The sequence below is a fragment of the Entamoeba histolytica genome, genomic scaffold (genome assembly GCF_000208925.1).
Source record: "Entamoeba histolytica HM-1:IMSS scf_1104750516639 genomic scaffold, whole genome shotgun sequence".
In the NCBI taxonomy this organism is placed as follows: Eukaryota; Evosea; order Mastigamoebida; family Endamoebidae; genus Entamoeba; species Entamoeba histolytica.
In genome coordinates, this window is record NW_001914868.1 from 131,963 (window position 1) to 154,632 (window position 22,670).

Here is a 22,670-nt window from a genome sequence, read left to right on the forward strand (position 1 = left end):
CAGTCATTACCAAGCACAGTACAGAATATAATTAGAAATAAGAGAAATAAGTAAGTGAAAAAAAGATAATATAAATCAAGCTGATGATAAAACAAATGTGATAAATATTTAGAACAAAAATCATGATGCTCAAAAATAAATAGAGTAATACTATGACTATGTTTGACTAATCTCTTATTATCAAAGAAACAATTGAAAAAAGAAATATTAGTGAAACTATTGAAGGATAGAAAAAGATATTAACATAAGAACCAAGAATAGTGAATTTCTTTTTTAGAAGAAATAATAATATCAGAGAATTACATAATTGGCATTGAAGTTATCAATGAACAAAGAAGAGAAAGAAAAGAACATAGAAAAACAATAAAGAGTTAAAAGAAAGACAAAGATAAAAATGAAAGAAAAAGAAATAACGAATGATAAAGAGTGAATAAGAAAGAGAAAAGACAATAAAATCAATAGAAGAAGAAAAGAACAGAAGAATAAAATTATTATCTAAATGAAGAATAAGGTATGAGTAATATAAAAGAAACAATAGAATAAATAAAGAAAGGAGAAAACTCAAATAGAATTTAAATAGAATGAAAGAATTAGATGAAGAACAAAAAAAAAACAATAAAAAAGAATGAATAAAAAAGAATTAGTTAGTGCATAACATAGTACGATATAAACCAGGAGCAACATATAAATCAAAGCTATTTCCTGGAGGAAGTTTTTCACCATCAATACCAATTATAACATCATTTTGTAGTCTAATAGATAAAGCGGTTGATCTAAAATAGTCAAAACCAGAAATATAATTAGGTACAAAAAGATTGAGTACAGCACAAATCCAAAAACCTAAAAATCTCCAACGAGTTGCTCTTTCACCAGGAAGAACCCATGAATCAATAAAACCATCATTTCTATGTGCACCATGAGCAAATTCAATTCCTGGCATTCCATAAGCGAAATTATTAAAAAAGTAAATACAATAAGAAGAATAAGGTAATTCTTCCCAACCATCATTTTTAGAGAGAGAAGAATCTGGATTTACGTGTTGTTGAATAATTTGATCAGCAATGTCTTTGGTATAATCTATTTCTTTTATTTTATTATTTTTACAAGTAGAACATAATGCTCCACATTCTCCATCATTTGTCATTTCATACTTTTTAGTCTTTATTTTTGCTTTAGTAGTCATGAGTGTAACACAATACCAAAGTGTCCATAATATAAATCTAAATGCTCCAAGCCATCTAATACATTCACTTTCAAAATCAATACTTGATAAATATGAAAATTCAAATTGTAATACTCCATAATATTTCTTTTTTTCTTTATTATGATTTAATATAATTCCATCAATCCTTGTAACTTCTCCACATACTATATGACACATTCCTGTTATTGGTTCATTGTCTTTATATAAACTATATGCTACTCCATTTCCTGATCCACATGCAAGTGGTGATATTATTGGAATTTCTTTTTTATGTTGTGAAATAACTCCATTAATTATAGAATGTAATGTTCCATCTCCTCCTCCTGATACAATAACATCATATTGACTAAAATCTGTTTTTTCTGCTATTTCTTGTTCATGTCCTGCATATTCTGTTTTTTGAATTGTATATATTATTCCCATACTTTTTAAATATTCTTCTATTTCTTTCATTATTGTTTCTCCTTTTTTTGTTCCACTAAATGGATTTAATATAATATATAATTTTGGATATTTTTTCTTTTTATCTATCTCTGTTTTCAATTCTATTTATTGTTATTTTATTCTTTTCTTTTTTGTACTTTTTTAACAAACTTTCATATTCTTCTTTTTCCATTTTCACTTTAATAACTCGATGCTTTTTAGTTTTACCTTTGGCTTCAAGAAGATGTCCTATGAATTTCCCATCTTCATATTTGTAAAGACAAATATCCTTTTTTGCAATTTTCTCATTTCCTACTTCAACATATTCCTCTATCCCGCTCATCTTTTTCTTTTTTTCAGTTCTTTCTTCTTTCTCTTTATTCTTCTTATATTTCTGATTTTACAATTCTCTTCTTTTATATATTTCTTTACTATTTCTTTTATATGTTTCTTCCTCTGCAATTTACTTTTCTCTTGGCTTTCATTCTGTTTATTATTCTTTCATCTTAACCCTAATTCTATTTCATTTGATTTTCTTATCATTCTTTTCTTTTATCATATGATTGTTGTATCTAATAAATAATCTTTCTATTTCCATCACCTATTCTTCATAAAATCAATAATTTAAACCGCTGATGTTAGTTTAGTTTCAAAATCCAATTGAGACAAATCACTTTATTAAAATAATGAATGAGTTAATTTGTTGCATACTATTTCTTATTACACATGTACTATTCTCTATTTTTTATACCTTTGTTTTACTCATTTATGTTTTGTTACGTTCATTCTTTAATATTATTGAAATACTAATTAACACCTTCGTTTTCATTCTATTTTATTTTAACTTTGTTCATTTTATCATTTAATAAACATTTATCCATTTCTTTTCATATTATTCATTTTTATTTTCGTCTCATCCCATTCTGTGTGTATTGGTTTTATTCTTTTCTCATTTTAATTTCTTCTTATTGCTTTGTCTTTTCTTGTTATCTGTTTTATAATTTGGTTATTTCCACATTATTATTCTCTGTTATTTTTCATTTTCTTTTGTGTTTCTATTTGTTTATGTCTTTAATTTATCATCCATCTATTAAAACTGTATTTCATATTTGTTGAATTTATGATTTATTTGTCTAATTTATTATCTATTATTCTTTTTATCTAACCATCTTTGATACATACCTTTGTTCGATTAGTTTATTTCTATTTGATTTTCTTCTTCTTTAAACACTATCTTGTTTATTTGTTGTTATTTTAGTTTATTGAATATCACATTTCATTGTGTCTCACTCTTCTGTTTTTACTACTTGTTCATTTCTCTATTTGCTTATTCACTTTACTGTTTGCTACTTTTATTATTTTATATTTTTTTCTTCTTATTTATTTTCTTATTTAACAAATTGTGCCATTTCAATACATCACATCACTCAAACCTCCATTTTGTTTGTTTAATTTCACTTTTTGTGACTAATGCATTATTCCATCTTTGTTATTTTTCTTTCTTTTTCTTATTCTTTTTATTTTGACTTTACTTCTTTTCCTTCAATGTGCAAATCATAAATTATCTAAATATATTTTTCATGTTTATTCAACATATTTCCTAAGAATGTTCTTTCAAATTATTAAAACGTTAGTTGTTAATAATATTCATATTTTATTTTGTTGTTATAAATGACTTTGGTTATTTATGTATTTTTATTCTGTATTCCAGTTGTATTATTTATTATGTTATTCTTATGTTGTTATTTCTTCGTTATATACAGTGTTATTACACATTGTTTATATTGTTTCTGAATTCTTTCGATTTATTTCTTTTTCTTAATAGTGGGGGTTGTATGTTTATTATATTAGTAGTGATGATTTGATGTTTATTATTCATTTGTTTATGATGTTTTTTTATTGGTGTTGTTCTTTTGGTTGTGATTTTTGTATTTCTATTGTATTTCTGTATTATAGATTTATCTTTGTTAATCTATATGAAATATGGTTTTGATATTATATGTATTATCTTCTTTGTTATTTTATTTGCTGGTATTATTCTGTTTATTCTTTGTTTCTATGTTTGTTCTAATTCTTCTTTTCTTTACAATTACTTATTCTTTCAGTTGGTTTCTTTCATATTCTTTGTTGGTTATTTCTTCATGGGTGTTTTTATTGGGAGTTTCTTTGAGTTGTTATTATTCACTTCTTTCTTATTCTCATTCTTTCCTATTTCTTTTCTTCCTTGGTTATTGTATTTATTCCTTTGAACTGCATGTCTTTATCTTCTTATTCTCTTCTTATTCTCTTCAATTTGTAATGGTGTGAGTAATTCACTCTTCATTATTTCTTTTATTCTTGTTTAGTAGACTCTTTGCTTTCATTTAGATTTGTGTTGTTCTTCTCTAGATAGTTCATTTAGAACAAAATATTTATGTCATTGGTTTTGTTGATACTCATTTGTATGTCAAATATGGTTGTATATCAATTGAATTATTGAGTATGTTAAGGAATGGGAGATGAAAATGACAGTGAAATGTTTGGGTTGTCTTGATATTGAATTGAAACAAACACAACAAGAAGAAAAATAAGAGGATTGAATAAGTAATTTCTTGATACATTGAAGATTCAATAATAACAGTGTGTGTTGTACAATTAGTGAATGTATTGAAATACTTATTGAAGAGAACAAATATGTTCAAACAATACTAGTACAAAATACAATATTATTTGAAACAACAATATTTGTATATTTTGAATGAAATACAATTATTGGCAATCGGTGAATTTTGTACAACTCTCAATATATTATTAAGTAAATGTCAGACACAAATTAAACACATGAATAAAGAAATGAAAAGTAAATATAAGAAAATAAGAAAAGTGAATATCAAACTCCATTGAACATCTTCAATAAATGGTTGAATTGTAATTAGTTCTATTGAAAAGTAGTACATTGAAATATGTTATTGTTGTAATACGAAATAAAATACTTTCAAGATGAAAAACAAAAGAATGTACATGTATTTGTTAGATTGAATGTATAAATTGAAAATGGAATAAATAAATCATGAAATGGAATAAATGTATTTACAAGTCATAATTATGAATGTTAAATAGATAGAGAATAAACATTGATAAATATTCTGTGTTTTATTCAGATAATATTATACATAAAAACAATAATAAAAATAATACAAATCATATAAATGAAATGGATTATTTATGTCTTATAGTTTGTTGATAGTTTATTGTTATGAATCATTTCAATTAACTTAATTTATTAATACAAAAATGGTAAATACAAATAATAATTTCAGTACAAGAACATCTTATCCCTTTGAAAGTTGAACATTTTGATATTAATTTAACTCATTCGTATGTTTAATATTCATTTGATTAAAGAGTGATTCTTCATTGTGTTTCAGTATGACAACCATTTGTATTGATTTTATTCATATTTGAATTAATGTGAAAAGAATATGTTGGTGAGAATGAAACAACATAATAGTACAAGATGAAATATGTTGATAAATACAATGACAATTGAACATGAAACAATTAGTGTAAAGAAAGAAAATACCATCTCATGAAATACTCAGTGATGAAAATCATTATCAATGTATTTGTAGTTGTAATTTGAATAAACAAGAATATCTTCTAATAACCTTTTTAAGACATTTAAATTGATTATTAAAAAAAAGAGAAATGAAAAGAAAATGAAAGAAAAGAATGAAAGTGATGAAAGTGATGAAGGAAAAGACTAGAAAAGAAACATTAATGAATAATTGAAAATATGAAAGAAGAGAAAAATCATTTAAAGAAAAAAGGTCAATTATTAGACATATCCTCAATTGGATTTTATGATTATTGAGAAGTGTTTATTTCAGTTTCTTCATTATGCTCTATTGGTGTAATAGAGTTCATTTCTAGCATGCTCGCATTAGATTGTTCTTCTTCTAATGTGCTGCCAGAATTGAATATATAAAACATTAAGTCTTTCATATTTTTGATAATTATTGTTCGTAGGATTTTGGAAAAGTCTAATTGTAATTTCAGTGATTTTAATCTTCTTACTGATTCTTTATGTATTAATCCATTTATTGATAATATTACAGGTATTCTTTCTACATATATTATTTCTCTATTATTTCTTATTTTCTCGAAGAGAAAAATCATTTAAAAAAGAAAAGAAAAAAGAAAAAAAAAGAACTTAAAAGACATAAACATGGAAGAAAATGAAATATGGATGAATCAAATAATTAAACAAGTGAATAAAATGAGTATTATTCCACATTATACGATTAATAAAATTCCTATAGACAAGAATGTCATCTATCTTATATATGAAGAAAATGAAATAACGATGGAAATAATAGAAAGAATAGGAGTAAAAGAATTTGAGATAATAAAATATGACAATCAAGGAGTTAATTATATAGTTGAAATTAAAGATGAAAAGATGTTTAATGAGTTTAAAAGAAAAATGGTAAAAAAACAAGAAAGAGAAGAAGATAATAAAGATATATATAATATCATTGAAATGATTAATAAAAAAGAAATAATTAATAAAATGATAATTCATATTTCAAGTAGTATTAATAAAGAAAGAAAAGAATATAATCAAAAAGAAATAATACAAGAATTTATATATTCAACAAATGATTATTGTATAGTCAATTTAAAAAGAAATAATGAAAATATAATTAATGATTTAATGAAAATACGAATGAATGACATGTTTTCAAAATATTTACCAACAAAACCTTTTAGTTGTATTGTATTTAAAAAATCTTCACTTTATCAAATCATTCCTTTTTCAAATAAACTTAATGGTTATATTATCACTATTCCTCAAAATTATTTTTATAATCAAAATTGTTGGGAATTTTATGAACGTCCTCCTTTTTATTTAACAACACCTGCTACTATTTTATTATCTTCTAATTATCTTATAGGAAATAATTTATTTATTAGTAAATGTGAATGTCCTATAATTAATATTAATCATTTCTTTGCTTTTAAAGAAAGACGTTTATCTTATAACTCTGATATTTTATGGGCAATTAATACTATTGAAAAACAATTGATTGCTAAACATATTGCTTCGAAATTTTCTCCTCTTTCTTTCTCTATTTTATCTCAACGTCTTTTTATTCAAACTGATATGAAACTCCCTCGAACTCTTAAAATTTCTGACATTCTCACTTTATCATCTTCTAGAATTGCTATTCTTGAACCTTGGATTGATAATCTTTCCTCTTGTGTTAATACCATTGATTTTGTTGCTCTTCAACATTGGTCTTATTTCTATACTTCAAAACGTCTTTTATTTACTTCATTGCTTTCTTCTCATTCTTTTTCTCTTAATCCTGACTCTCCTTCTTTTGCTACAAACGTTCATCTAGCTCATGAAAGTCTTTCCAAATTTTTCTTTGCAAACGATGGTTCTTATCCTGAGCTTCAATCCCATCTTGTTTCTCATCACTGCAATTCTTTATGTTCTTCTTTCCCTCTTTAATTCTATTAACTCTTAATTATTTCTTTTAATTATTTCTTTTATTCATTTGAAAGAATATTTAGTGTAGAAATAAACTATTGTTAAGTTTCAATTATCATGTGTTGAAGAAATTAAATAACCATTTGTTGTTATGAAGAAAATCATTTTGTGAATTATGTATTTTTTATTTTGTTATTCTTTATAAAATCTTTTTATTATTCATTATGTCAAATTCTTCTCCATCCCCTCACTCTTTTAATTCCCGTCTTCTTCAAAGATCCCTTGAAAGATATATTCTTCACAAACTCTCAAATTTTAATCTTACCTTAGACACATCTAACAGAATCTTTCTTCAATTACTCCTATCAAAATCTTTCCTTCGTCTTCTTCTTCACAACCACAATGAATATCGTCTCACTCATTCTTTCAAACTTCCTGTCTTTATTCATTACAGACTTCTTCTTCACTCCTCTCCTTCTCTTAATTGACTTTTCTTTATTTTCTTCCCTTTTAATTTTCTGTTATTCACACTTCACTTACTTCATTTAAAACTTATAACCCTACTTCCTGTGGTTTTCATATCTTATTGAATTGTCTTGTGAACAATTTCCTTTCTCAATCTCTTGTTTTACATCTTTATTAGACTTACTCTTTTTGATTATGTCGTGGTATTATTTATTCATTTAAACCTTCTTGTATTACATCAAATAGTTATTATGTATTTCTTCTCTCATTCTTATTTCTCTTTGACTCCTTGTGTTGCTTGTTATATTCTTATCATAATAATTTCATTCCCTTTGTACATTTTATTCAAAATGACATTATTCATAAGTATTGTCTTCTTCTTTTTATAATCTTTTCTATTTCTCCTTTGTTTATTATTCTTGTATTTGTTTGTAATGGTTAATTAATATATTAAATGTTGACATTTGAATTTGATAATCTTTGAATGATTTTCATTTGATTATTTCGATGTTGATGTTGGACATTTCTTCATTTTGTATTATATCCATTGATTAGAATAATTAACTCTTTTGTTTTTGCTTCTTTACTATTTATGTTTATATTCATGTAATTCTATTTTACTTGTGTTATTCTGTTATTTTGCTTTTTTTATTATTATTCTCTTTGTGTTGTGTTAATGAAATACTTTCTTGTTTATAATTTATTCATTACTTTCCTATTTCTTTTCTTCTTTATTCTTATTTACTTTTTCTTTTCTTCTTTATTCTTATTTACTTTTTCTTATTCTTTATTCTTTCTAATTGCTTCTATCTTTCATTTTCTTCTTTCTTATTACCTCATTTTGTCTTTATTACCTTCTTCTTTTCTTCTTTATTCTATCTTTTCTTTATTCTTTCTCTTCTATTTCTTTATTCTATCTAATGTTACTTTTATATTCTTTATTACTCAAAATAAATTGACAATTTAAAAACATTATCTTGTTTATTTCAAACTATTCATTGAATTCTATTAACTTTATTCATTCCTTCTATATTGTCTATTTCTCCTTTCATTCTTCTTTTATTCTTTTAATGCGTCTTCAACTCTTATTCTACTTGTTTTCTTATTACTTCAACTTCTTCATTATATTCTTTTATCTTTCTGCCGTATTCTTACTTTTATTGCTTTCTTGTTCTTTCTTTCCATTTGACCTTATTACTCATACCTCTATTCTTTTCTGCCTTTCATCTTTTATTAACTCTTTCATTGATGACTTTATTCTTTCTCGTCTTTATATCTGTTATTATATTGGATTCTTTCATTTCGTACCTTATTTAATCTATCATTCTTCTTCTATTTAGTTTTACTCTTTTCTACTTTCTATTCAACTCTTAACTTTATGTCTTTGTGTTTCTTTGTCTCTATAAAAACCTTGTATGTCTTGAACTTCCTCCTTCTTTGTACTTCTACTTCTTTCTTTAATCCTTTCTTATTCTCCCCTTCTTTTTTTTATGTGTCTTCTTTGAGTGTATCACTTCTATCTCCTTTTCTTCTTCTCATTTCTTCTCTCTTAATTGATCTTCATCTCTCTTCTTCTTTATATTTCTTTATATTTCTTTATATTTCTTTATATTTCTTTATATTTCTTTATATTTCTTTATATTTCTTTATATTTCTTTATATTTCTTTATATTTCTTTATATTTCTTTATATTTCTTTATATTTCTTTATATTTCTTTATATTTCTTTATATTTCTTTATATTTCTTTATATTTCTTTATTTTATTGTTAAAGTTAGGGTAGACGCATCATGTTTCCATGCACATCCTCGTTAAGTTCATAAAAGGCTTGCCTTCAATTCCCTTAACCTCCCTCTAAAAATTATTTTTCTTTTACCCCCGTAAGGGCAAGCAAGATGTTAAGCTTGCTAGAACAGATACTACACTTGATCAAAGCCATAAAGGCCGAGAAGGTGATTCTATTCTTTCAGTTCTTCCTTTTATATCACTAGGGTTTTCTTTTTTTTCATTTTTTATGAGTTTTGAAGTATTTTTATAACTTTTTTTTTTAAATCACATATAATAAGTTATTTTATTAAAAGTTAGTAGTTTAGTTGAAGAAACATAAAAATTTTAGTTAGAAATGCGTCTTTTGAGTAGTTTATTTTTTATAGTGCTAGTTTTTGCTGTAAATCATGACATTTTCAGAACCTGTCAACAAACCGCTTTTTGTCGTCGTGCACAAAACACAAAACAACAGTTTGTTGTGAATGGTATTATTGAGCAAACTTCAACTTCCATTACATTGGATATAAGAAATCCTATTGAAAATACTTCTTTTGAAATGAGAGTAAGTGGAATTGCAAGTGGTATTTTCAGAAGTAGAATGATTCATGTTGGTGGTGGTGTTAAATTTGATCGTTATGAACCGGAGATTGGGCTTGCTTTAACTGAAGAAGGAATTAAAGAAGTTCCAATTATTATTGAAAAACAAAAAGATAAAGTAGTGTTAATTAATGGTGAAAGTGAATTAAGCATTGACTTTACTAGTCTTGTTATGAAACTAAAAGTTAATGGTTTGGTAGTATTAGTTGCAAATGATAATCAGTCATTACAATTTGAAACTGGAATAAAAACAATTAAAGGAGAAGAAGTTGATGGTGCTGGAGAAGAGAAATTTGCTCAGTTTACTGATAAAAAACCTCATGGACCAGCAGGAGTGTCTATGGGATATTCATTCCCATTGGCAAAGAAGTTTTTTGGGATTCCAGAACATGCCACTGATGTTGTTTTAAAATCAACCGGTTCAGATGGATATAACGAACCATATCGATTGTATAATTCTGATGTTTTTGAATTTGAGTTAGACTCTCCTATGACGTTATATGGTTCTGTTCCAGTTATTTACTCCATTTCTCAAAATGCAGCTGGTGTTTTCCATAACAATCCAACTGAAACTTATGTCTATGTAGATGGACAAAATGTTAGATTTGTATCAGAAAGTGGGGTTTTAGATGAATTTTTCTTACCAGGACCAAAGCCTATTAACTTAATTCAAGAATACCTTCAGTTAACAGGTACTGCTCCAATGGTTCCAAAATACTCTCTTGGATATCACCAATGTAGATGGAATTATATGAGTCAAAATGAAGCTAATGAAGTTATTGAAAAGATGGATGAAGCTTCAATTCCATTTGATGTATTATGGCTTGACATTGAACATACTGATGATAAAAAGTATTTTACTTGGAAACAAAATAAATTCCCAACACCAAATGAGTTAATAGATAAATTAAAGAGTATTGAAAGAAGGCTTGTAACTATCGTTGATCCTCATATCAAGAGAGATAACAGTTATTATGTTTATAAAGAGGCTCTCGATGCCAATTATTTAGTTAAGCGTTCTGATATTGAAACAAATTATGAAGGATGGTGCTGGCCTGGTAATTCTGTTTATATTGATTTTATTAATCCAAAGGCTAGAGAATGGTGGGCTCAATTATACAGTTTTGAGAAATATCAATATTCATCACCTTACTTAATGATTTGGAATGACATGAATGAGCCTTCTGTATTTAATGGACCAGAAGTTACTATGCCAAAAGACAATATTCACACTGATGGAAATAAAACATATGAACATAGAGATGTTCATAATATTTATGGATTGACTTATCATATGTCAACATACAATGGGTTACTGAAAAGAACTAATGGAGTAGATAGACCATTTGTTTTAAGTAGAAGTTTCTACGCAGGAAGTCAAAAATTTGGAGCTGTTTGGACTGGTGACACTGATTCTACTTGGGGACATTTAAAAACATCAGTTGCTATGACTTTAAATCTTAATTTAGTTGGTATACTACAGTCTGGAGGAGATGTAGGTGGATTTTTCCATGATACTGAAGAAGAGTTATTAATTAGATGGTACCAAGTTGGTACTTTTTATCCATTCTTTAGAGCACATGCTCATTTAGACACTAAAAGAAGAGAGCCTTATTTGTTTGAAGAGGAGAGTAGAAGAAGAATGAAAGAAGCAATCGAAATGAAATACTTATTGATAGATTATTGGTACAAAGAGTACTTTATGTCTGTTCGTAATAAAGAGCCATTACTTAAGCCATTATTCCTCATGTATCCAGAAGATGAAATGACTTATAACATTGATAATGAGTTTATGGCAGGAAATGATATTATTGTAACAGGTGTATTTGAAAAAGGTGTAACAACAGTTAATCAATATGTTCCAAAAGGAATTTGGTATGATTGGTTTACAAACACTCCAGTAAAGAATGGATTGAGAACAGTTCCTGTTACATTAGATTCAATTCCAATTATTGTTAGAGGAGGAAGTATTATCCCACTTAAGGAACGTAAGAGAAGAGCATCAGAATTAATGAAATATGATCCTATGACTCTTGTTATATACGCTGATGAAAAAGGAGAAGCAGAAGGGTATTTATATACAGATGATGGACTCACAACGAAACACAACCATATTCTCAGTAAAGTTTATTTGAATTCTAAAGGAATTTCATGTAAAGTTATAGAAAATGAGAATGGAAGTTCTATACCTTCAAGTAAAGAAATAATTAAAATTGTTGTAATAGGAAGTGTAAAACCTAAGTTCATGTTTAATGGAAAGGACAGAGTTAACTTTGATAAGTATAGAACTCAACAATTAAATGAGAAAGGATTTGTTATCAGAAAACCATCAGTAACTATGGATAGTAACTGGACTATTAGTTTCTCTAAATAATTATTGAATATTTTAATTAAAAGGGATTTAGTAATAGTATTAAATCTTTTGTTTTAATGAAAATAGATATAAGGTTGTTCCTAAAGGTATTTTTAAATATTAAAACAACTACATTGAATTATCATTTTATTGTTTTGAATTATTTGTTCAATGTAGAGAAAAGAACAAAAAAGAATGAAATTAACATTAGTTAATTAGACTTATTTTTTTGTTTTTTTTTTCTCTCCTTTTAAAGGAAAAGAAATATTATTCCTAATAAAAGAATGAAGACTGGCATTGAACTGTTAATCTCTGAGTCATCTAATGGGATGCTATAACTCAATTGGTCGTAACTAAAAACACCACCTTCAGGTTCGTCATTAGTAAAGATAAAGTCATTAAACATTACATTCGTGTCTTTCTGATCGTTTTTAGTAATTCTAATTGTGTCAACGTCTGTGTCTCCAAGAGAGGTAATGTCAACAACCACTCTATTCCATTTTTGAGGTTCGAGAACTTCTGGTTGAAATTCAAGAGTTTTAAGCCAATGAGAGCCTAATTCAATGGTTATTCTTAAATTACAAAACTGATCTTCCCAGTTCAAAGCAAAAGTTAAATACTTGTAGTTTTTAGCTTTAATAGGCTTATCTCCATGAAGATTTAAAAAAGAGCTGGTAGCCATTTGTGTATAAAGAATATACCTTCCATCATATTTTCCTGTTTGTGAGGCAAAACAACTTGAATCTTTTTCATACCAATTATTCTTAAAAGCTCCATCAGAAAAAACAGTGTAATTTGCTAATGCAACTGAAATCACACAAGCAAAAGTTAGGTATTGTGTATTCATTATTTGAGACTAATGACTCTTTCTCATAAATAATGTGTTTAAATACAATACCTTTTCGTTTTGTTTTAAATGAGGAAGATTAAAAGATTCATTTATAAGAAAGTTTAATTCTATTTATGTTTTATATCACGAAAATATTATAAATGAAAAAATAAAAAGGTCTTTAAAAAAAGAGTTATGGTAGAAAGTTCACTCTTACTAGTTGTGAGAATTCTTTATAATACTTTTTTTACTCCAATTTTGAGGATTGTATTTGGTCTACCAACAAATGGAGAGCCTAGGTCATTAATTCCTCAATACTCACCAAAAATGGAGTATCTAATATTTGCAGCCTCCAATGCTATTGTTATTCCATTTATTACTATTACCACATTTAATATTGTTGTGCCTAAAAAGTATAGTATCAAAGACTATCTTTTATCATATTTTCTAGGTATTATCTCTACATTCATTGTTATTACAATTTTACATTCTGTTATTATTAATGATATATTTGCATTATCAATGTGTTGTATTGGATTTGGCGTATACGTTGCACCATTATTTATAATTGGAATATACTCATCTTATAACGAAATGATTGAGAGGCATTTATTTTTAATACCGACATTTTTCACAGTGTTTATCTTTTTTGTTTCTTGTTGTCCTTGTGCCCTAGATAATCCATTACCATGGAAATTCTTCCCAACACCATCTTTTATGATATTTCCTTTTGCAACAGTGATAAGTGATTTATATTCATTATTGTATGTGTTGCTTGTTCACAAAGATACAAAGAAAAATTGGTTATTTGAAAATTAATTTTTTTAATTATCTTTTTTTTTTCAGAAAAATAAAAATTTATTACTTTCTAGTTGTAAAGGTGTTATAGTATAATAAGTAATGTGTAATGCATTGTATTTATAAAATAGAAAAGTGTGAAAGTTGCAAGTTTGATTTTTGGTAGAATCATTTTTACATTAATTTGAAATTTAAGTAGGTTTTATAGTAATAAAAATTTTTTTAGTTGTTACTTAACACTAAATTATAACAACATTTAAGAAATTAAATAAAACTATTGTTGATAGCAAGACTACTTTTATTCAGGAGGTTATTTATCTTTAAAAACAAGCCATGATGATTAGATTCGTGTTTATTACAGTTTGAGAAGTAAGAATGATCTAACCTAAAAATGGTATTGAATATCAAATTTATAGTATTTTTCATAATATATTATAATTTTATGTCATAAATGAAGTATTAAGAAAAATAAAAAGAAAGTATAATGAAATAGTTTATGAAAATAAAATCTTCTATGAAAAAATAATACAAAATAATCCAATTAGAATGAGTATAATGATAATAAGAATCATATAATGTATTAAAAGAATAAGAAAAGTAAATACAAGTATAGAAGATATATGAACAAGGGAAATAGAAAAAGAAGATATTATAGAGATAAAATAATCTAAAAGTATATACAAATTGTGGAATATTATAGAATAGGAATAAAAGAAGGAAAAGATATTAAAATAAAGAAGAATATAAAAAAGAAAATATTAATCAATGATTGAGGAATTATAATTATAAAGAGTTATACAACTATGTCAAACAATTACATAATAAAACATTAATATATGATGATAGAAGAAAATAAAAGTAAGGAAAATAAAAAGCAACTAATTAAGTGTAAAAAACTGGTTTCTATTGTTCCTGTTTCTGATGAGACTAGTTTCATTTATGAATCTTCATCTAGTAAATATACAGTGTATGTTTTATTTTAGTCGAATTAATATTCCATTACATTCATGTTTTTAACTTCTTTTTTTATATTATTATTTTCAATTTTCAATTCTTTAATTAGTTTAATACTTTCTGTATTTATTACTCAATTTATTTTTAAATTTCTTATTTCTCTTATTTTCTTTATATTTATTTCTTTTATTCATTTATTTCAATTATTATAATATTACAACATTAATCATATCACTTATTTGACTACTTTTATTTTTATTTATTAATAATATTTATCAATGTATTTTCTTTTCTTTCTTTTATATTGTGTTAATGAATATTTCTAGTTATTTATTTTCATTATACTTAAATTTAATTCATTTATTGTTATTATGACACTATCATAGTTTCATATCTTTCATTCCACGAGGTGATTTGTTTTATTTTTCAATTTTCTTTATTTAATATCACCTGTGTTTCTTATAACAATTTCATTTGTTCTAAAGTAATATCGTTATTTGGGTATATTTCATTTTTTTATTTCTTCATTATTATAATTTTCTTGTTAGAATCAAACATGATTTTATTTGTATTGATTCTGACCCTTTCTTCCTTATTAAATTTAATCCTTTCTTTTATCATAGTCATCATATATTTTATGTATTTTATTCTTTCTAGTGATTTGACTTTTATTCATTCTTCATTATATTCTTTTAATTTCATGATGCACTTTATTCTGTACCATTTTATTGAATATATCTTCTAGTCTATTTATTTTCTTTAGGATTTCTTTTATTTCATCAAATTTATCTCCTATTATTTTATTTTGGAGATAGAGGTGCATAACCATTGAAATCCTCTTCATATCATCTTGCAGATAATCTATTCTGCTTCTTGACATTATCCATCTATTATTAATTTCAATTATTAATTTGTCAGCTTCTTTTCTTTTCCAGTAGTAATTAATGTTTGAACATTTTTCTATTTTCATTTCTTTTATTTTATTGATGAGAGTGTTAAGGTATTCTTCATCAATTTCTGTAGAGTTATTCTTTAATATTATGTTTTTTATTATTGAATTACACTCTACTCTTCCTTCTATTATATCATTTACTTTCATTTTAATGTATTGTTCAGTACATTCTTTTATTTTATGTGACACTTTAACATAATTAATATATTCTTTTTCATTATTGACATTGATGTTTATTACTTTTATTATACTTTCAATTTGTTCCCATCTTAATTTCTTATATAATTTCTTATTTAACCAATTAATTGCAAAACAATACAACACTTCAATTAAATTTCTATTTCTTTGTTTTGTTGTATTTCTTGTATTTTCTTTATACTTTCTTTGCTATTATTTATTCTTGAAATTTTACATCTTTCATTCATTTCTTTATTTGTATTTTTGTTTTTAATTCTTTCTTCATTTGTTTTAATGTCTTTTTCTTCAATTTCTTTTGTTTTTTCTTTAATTTTTTCTTTGATTTTTTCAATTATCTTTTTCTTTTTGATTGAATTATTTCTTGAAGAATATCATACCATCTTTTTCTTTTATCTTCTTACTTTTTGAGTATTTCTTCGTATTCTCCTTTATTCCATTCACTTGTTATTCTTTTTATTCTTTCTTGTATCTCATTTATTGTTAACCATTTATATTTGTTATTGATGTAATCGTTATTATTATTGTATTTACATTGTTTCTTATTTGTTTTTATTTGTGTCTTTTGTCTTCTAATCCATTTTCCTTGGTGTTTCATTTATCATTATTATTATGTTATTTATTGTTGGTGACATTTCTTTTTATTGTATGACATTAGATTTCTATGTCTTGTTTGCTTTTCTTTACAAGACTCTAAGGTTTTACACAATAGCCATGACATTAAAACTTGTTTCATTTCCTGCATTGGATAAGATCTCCATTAACGATAAAATGTAAATAAAAAGAACATAAACATAAAATAATTGTCAACATAATACTTTAAATTATGATATAATAAACTGAAGGAAGACTTATGACACCCATAAAAATATAAACAATAATGCTTATTATTTTTAACTTTAATCCAATGAAACAGTATAGTGAAAAAAGATGTAAATAAAAATGATAATAAACAATGAAATTACATAAATATTAAAAACTTCAACTAATATCAAATTATTAGTTGATGAATTTTTAGAAGTTAGAGAAATTGGTGCTTTTTAAATATCTCTATCATTTACATACCATAATACCCCTCTTTCTTCTTTTCATTCATAGTCTTTATTTCTGAAGTTCTTGGGTGTACATTAGAAGTTGTTGTTCTTGTTTGGAAATGACATAAGAAATATATCTTTTGATTTTAACATAAACAAATTGATTTTATAATCATTTCTATTGGAGATAGACATCCATTTACTAGCTAAACAAAGTGTTGAAGTGTCTTGTAAGAAAGGTGCACATTGATCTGAAACTGCTGATTGTTTGTGTGTGTCCATTAAAACTTTTTAAGAACCGAACTCTTTTTGAATGACAGTAAACTAAAAATAAAATGAATTTTTTTCTTGTTTACTAGAAAATACTTCTTATTTTTTACTAACCATACCTCATTTTATTCTATGATTTTCTAAAAGTCAAGACATTTATAAGCTAGCTTTCTTTTTAATTGATTTTTATAATTAAAATAATAATTTATAAAAAGTATTTGGCAATATAATATAAACAACATGGACAATGTCTGAACGTTAATGAGTACTACACTTGATACATTAAGAGCACACTAACAACTATGATTAATCATAGCACTATATAAACAACATTAATTAAAAGATGTACAATAAACAAAAGTCATAAGCCTTCAGACAAAGAGTACAACAAATAATATCTTCTTAAATAAATATACTAAGAATAATTAAAACAATAAACGAATAACTCTATAACAATTGAACTAAAATCCCCGGTCATAGTAATAACTAAAGATAACAAGGTATAAAGAGTATTTCTTAAGAATAAGACTAAACTTAAAACATACTTGAGAAGTAGGTCTTAGAGTGAACAAGAAAACTATAAGATCTTCAAATTTTTTATTAAATATTGAAAATTTTTAAGTTTTTATTATATTTTTATAGTTTATTCTAAAAGAATAATGATTTTTAAACATTACTATAATAATAAAATAAATACTATTAATTATTAAAACCCTTTTTATTAGTTTTTAAGATTTTTTATTAGTTTTTAAGATTTTTTATTAGTTTTTAAGATTTTTTATTAGTTTTTCTTTCTCCTCAAGACTATCCCTTATTTTTTATTATAATTTAAATATGAATAAATTTCACTTGTTTTTCAATTTTGAATACCTTGGAAAAGTTTCTTATAAAATTATTGAGTATTTGCTGATGATTTAAGTCAGACTTAGATAAAAGGTTTTAAGGTAACAAAATGCACAAACCTGATATTTTTGTAGATTTTTATTCAAAATAAAGTCAACGATGAAGAGAATTTGAATTAATTATTTTGTTATTTATTTAATAACCGAATCGAAAGCTGAGTGTCAAAAATACCATAAACATTAGTACAAAATGAAATATTGAATTATCAATTATTGTCTAGTTATGATGATGTATTTGAATATGAGGTGTATTAATTAATATTACAATGAATGTAATAATGTATTATGAAAGAATAGTATTAAATAAAAATGATATTAATAATGATATTACTAATAAATGAAATTATATATAATAATATAATGATAATGAAATAATCATCATAAAATAAGAAGTAAAGAAATGATAGTTTAATGAGAATAATAAAAATGATGAAAATCTAAAAGAATAAAAAGACAAGAAAACAAATAAAAGAAATAAAATAATTTATTCATAAAACAAGAAGAAAATCCAATTAATAAATAAAATACTCATTTTAATGATATATGATGTTATTAATTTTCATTAATCAATGAATCAATGACAATTTTATTAAAAGTTAATTATCTAATATTTATTAAAGTATTTGAATATGTAATATTATTTTTCACTGCTTTTAATTTAAAATATTTATATATATTACTTTTAGTTCTTTTTTTATATTTAGATGAATGTTTATTTATTGTCTTTTATCTAACAAGAATAATATGTGTTTGATTCATTTGGATATTCTTATAATTTTTGAAGATATTGTTATATTAAATTTAATATGCAAATATAGTCCTTTGAATTAACAATGTATTAATTAATATTTGACGAGATACTACTTACCTCTAATAAAACTCTTCTAACAACCACTATACAACATTTTTTTTTAATAAAATGTTGTTGAATTTAGAATAATTATAAGTCAATCAAAGCAGTTATTATTTATGTCAAATGAAGTGAATGTACAAAACTTATTTTAGATGTAACTAATAAACATAATAATATAAAATCCATTATATTTTAATCAGATATTAAACTATAATACCACAAAAATAATTAAATAAAAAAGATAATTGTACTATTGAAATTACACAAAAATTAGAGTTTCATCTGATATCGATCCCAAGCCATCACTGAATTTAAATAAGGTTCATTTGTTGTTGTCGAAAAAGTAATTTTATTACAGCTGACACTAATTCCTAACGGTGCACCAACTAACCCTAATTCACTCATTTCAATAGAACCAATAAAATTTTTTTTCTGAAAACAAACAATTCTATTATTTCCACTATCACTAACAAATAGCCTCCCGTGCTCGTCAATACAGCCAAATGTTGGTCTATTAACAAACCCTTTTGCTTCACCATATCTAGAAATAATAGAGGTTACTTTTTTTTGTTTTGGGTCAATTGAAAAAATAGAACTTCCCCAATTGTCTATTACAATTAGTTCATTTTCATCAAATAGAATGCAGTGTGGATAAAATGGTTTTCTTTGATTGACTATATTTAGCGTAGACATAAATGTTCCATTAAGTGTGAATATTTGGATTCTACTATTCATAGCATCAGCAACATAAACTTTATCTGAAGAATCAATTGCAACACACATTGGTTCATTAAATTTACCTGTTTCATTTCCATATCCACCAATTGTCTTTAATTTGCGTTCTATCATATTAAAAATATGAACACAATGAAGTTGTTTATCAGTGATAAAAATGATTGAACCATTCTTGTATTTTACAATACTCGTTGGACATTCTACTTTAATAGAAAAATCTTCAGATTCTTTTCCATCTTTCATTATTTTAATCAATTTGATTGAATGGTTGTTGATATCTCCAGTGATATAACTATCATTATGATATTTTGTAACACATGAAAATGCTGGTGAAAAATGATTATTTTGAGCCATAGGAATGAATTCTCTTGTAAAGTTTTTATCATCTATTAAACTTGGAAATGTTTCAACATCAGGTAAATCATTGTTAGTTGATAAAACAGTATTAGTAGAGAAGATACCCCCACCTTTAGTAAAATTAAGTATTGAGATTGTAGGTTGTTGAATTCCAACATAAAAAGAATCACGATTCCTAAATGAATACATGTAAATGGACATTGTATTTAATTCATGATAAACCTCATTTATTAATTTATTAAGCTTATTAATCATTTCTTTTACATGTTGTAATAACTTATTACGTTTAAGGTCCATTGACTGATAGTATTGGTTTTGGCTAAACTCATCAACTAAATCAAATTGATTAGTTTGTTTAGACATTCCTTTTAATTGTTCATAAAAGAAATCTAATTCCTTTCTTTTATTTTTAAAATTTTCTAATTGAGATTTAAGTTCTACTTTACACGCTCCATATAATTTATTAATAGAGAGGACAATTAACTGTTCTTCCATTTGTTTTTTTTAGTTTATTTGATTCTTTTTGAATTGAAAATCATTCATGTTATATATAACATTAATAAGTTAGGTATTAACCATAAAAAAATTTAAATAACTTCATTAAAATACTAAATTAAAATTATCTTTTTTCATTCGTTATTAATACTTATAGAGTTATTCTTCCTTAATTAAAAAAAATACTTATGAAGAAGAAAATAATAGAATTTTTATTACTTTGAACCTTTTAATTATCAAGTAAACTTAATAGTTAGATATTTTAGATTTGTTGACTTTTTTTTTTCCTAAAGAAGAATAACGAATAAGTAAGAATAAAATAAAGTTAAAATGCGAAAATAATATATCTTTATATTGAAAATAAGTTATTAAAACTAATAAAAATACTATTTAAAAAAAAAATAAACTACTAGTTAAATTTGATTAAAACAGTCAGTTAAAAGAGAAAGGATTTAATTTATTATATTATTAACTGAATACCATAACTTATTTTTTATTTAATTATGACACAATTCTTAAATTTAATTAACGTAAAAAAAGGAAGGAATTAATTAAAGTTGCTTTCTTCTTGACATAATCATTCCAGCCATTTCATATGCTTCTTCTTCTCCTTTTTGGAATGGTGCTTCATTATAGAACAAATATTTATATGTAGTATCATTCACTTTTTCAAAGAACTTTGGAACATAAGTCTTTCCTTGTTTTTGGTCTTGAATTCTTTCTTGTCTTTGCCATTCTTCTACTTCATATTTCTTATCAGCTGCTTCTTGTCCATCACCTTTAATAACTGCTTTAGTAAGGTCTTGCCAGACATATTGAGATTCTTTTCCCCACAAATTCTCGAATGGAACTTCATATCTGATTGGTGATTCAGGTGGGTTCTTAGCATCAAAGAAAGTTTCTTTATTATTAAGAGTGATTTTCTCGAAATATTGACCCTGAATAGTATCAACTTGTTTTGACCCATTCATAATTTTACCCTCAACTTTGTATAGGTTAGCAGATGAAAACATTGAAGTTGTTTTAAAATCAAGTGATGCCCAGTATGGGTTTTTATTACATCTAATTTCTACAACTCCTCCCATTTCCATAATAAAAGGTCCTACAAAAAATCCTGATGCTTTAGTTGGTGGGAATGCCCATGTATATTCTTCATCATATTTCAATAACTTAATTTTTTGAACTCCATTTAAATAAGCCCAAGCAGAAACTCCATAGAAACTTACTGAAAAGGTAATAGTTCCAGAACCAATCCATCCATCTTCTCTATTAGAAACATAAAAAGCAGAAATTGGAGGATGATGAGAAACTTGTTCAGCAATATAATGTGTTTTGGATTTTGATTTTGGATCTTCCCACATACATCGAAAAACTTCTCCAAGAATTGGATTATATGGTTTTCTTACTACTTTCATAGCATGTGCAAATCCAGAAAGATACCATTGTGCAACTAATTTAGCTCTTTTATAGGGATCATCTTCATTTGCAGCAAGGCTAAGATAATTCCAATGTTCAAAATAATCAGTGAAATTTTGTAAGAATGAACGTGCTTGAGTAATACAAACTGGAAAAGGAATTCTTGTTAAATCAACACCAGGAGAAAGTCCTTTTGCAAATTCCCAAATAATATTATTATTCCATAAGTCTTTAGCAACAGGTTCAGCTTCAACTTTCTTATATGGAGTTGGTTCATATTGTTGAGATATTTCATTAATTTCTCCATATTTAGAGAATTTTTTCATAATTCTTTCAGTTTCTGGGTTTGATGTAGTAGCAGTTGACATTTTATCTTTTGAAGATCTCTTTTTTACTTTTGTGCTGAGATATCTCCTGATTCTGCTTTTTCTCTTTTTTTATGTTTTTCTTAAATTCATCACCATTTGAACTTTCTTTATGGAATTATTCGGGAGTTTATATTAATTTTTGGTTATAAGTTGTTTATTCTAAGTTACTTTGATCTTTTGATAAGTTTAATTATTTATCAATTACTTTTTTGACAGACTTTATAA

The 22,670-nt window shown here is 25.0% G+C and overlaps 7 protein-coding genes across 7 annotated transcripts, besides 3 other annotated features; 3 read left to right on the forward strand and 4 right to left on the reverse strand.

Moving 5' to 3' along the window:
* Positions 1-626: 626 nt before the first annotated feature.
* Positions 627-1,970, reverse strand: EHI_023410 (uncharacterized protein; the record flags this gene model as incomplete). The annotated part of the gene is made up of 2 exons (XM_650538.2): positions 627-1,749; positions 1,799-1,970. The coding sequence occupies 2 exons, from the start codon at positions 1,968-1,970 to the stop codon at positions 641-643; spliced, it is 1,281 nt and encodes a 426-aa protein (XP_655630.1). The 3' UTR covers positions 627-640.
* A 3,455-nt stretch (positions 1,971-5,425) lies between these two features.
* Positions 5,426-5,770: a repeat region.
* A 64-nt stretch (positions 5,771-5,834) lies between these two features.
* EHI_023420 (p53-like protein, putative) lies at positions 5,835-7,127 on the forward strand (the record flags this gene model as incomplete). Its single annotated transcript, XM_001913405.1, has 1 exon — positions 5,835-7,127. One exon carries the CDS (start codon positions 5,835-5,837, stop codon positions 7,125-7,127), a length of 1,293 nt encoding a protein of 430 aa, XP_001913440.1.
* Positions 7,128-9,692: 2,565 nt separating this feature from the next.
* Positions 9,693-12,308, forward strand: EHI_023430 (glucosidase, putative; the record flags this gene model as incomplete). Its single annotated transcript, XM_650536.1, has 1 exon — positions 9,693-12,308. The coding sequence occupies one exon, from the start codon at positions 9,693-9,695 to the stop codon at positions 12,306-12,308; it is 2,616 nt and encodes an 871-aa protein (XP_655628.1).
* Positions 12,309-12,537: 229 nt separating this feature from the next.
* On the reverse strand, positions 12,538-13,134 carry EHI_023440 (uncharacterized protein; the record flags this gene model as incomplete). Its single annotated transcript, XM_650535.1, has 1 exon — positions 12,538-13,134. One exon carries the CDS (start codon positions 13,132-13,134, stop codon positions 12,538-12,540), a length of 597 nt encoding a protein of 198 aa, XP_655627.1.
* Positions 13,135-13,311: 177 nt separating this feature from the next.
* On the forward strand, positions 13,312-13,935 carry EHI_023450 (uncharacterized protein; the record flags this gene model as incomplete). Its single annotated transcript, XM_650534.1, has 1 exon — positions 13,312-13,935. The coding sequence occupies one exon, from the start codon at positions 13,312-13,314 to the stop codon at positions 13,933-13,935; it is 624 nt and encodes a 207-aa protein (XP_655626.1).
* A 1,252-nt stretch (positions 13,936-15,187) lies between these two features.
* Positions 15,188-16,186: a repeat region.
* Positions 16,162-16,772: a repeat region.
* Positions 16,773-19,344: 2,572 nt separating this feature from the next.
* Positions 19,345-20,661, reverse strand: EHI_023460 (uncharacterized protein; the record flags this gene model as incomplete). Its single annotated transcript, XM_650533.1, has 1 exon — positions 19,345-20,661. The coding sequence occupies one exon, from the start codon at positions 20,659-20,661 to the stop codon at positions 19,345-19,347; it is 1,317 nt and encodes a 438-aa protein (XP_655625.1).
* Positions 20,662-21,212: 551 nt separating this feature from the next.
* Positions 21,213-22,445, reverse strand: EHI_023470 (Oxysterol binding protein, putative; the record flags this gene model as incomplete). The annotated part of the gene is made up of 1 exon (XM_650532.1): positions 21,213-22,445. The coding sequence occupies one exon, from the start codon at positions 22,443-22,445 to the stop codon at positions 21,213-21,215; it is 1,233 nt and encodes a 410-aa protein (XP_655624.1).
* Between the last annotated feature and the right edge of the window lie 225 nt (positions 22,446-22,670).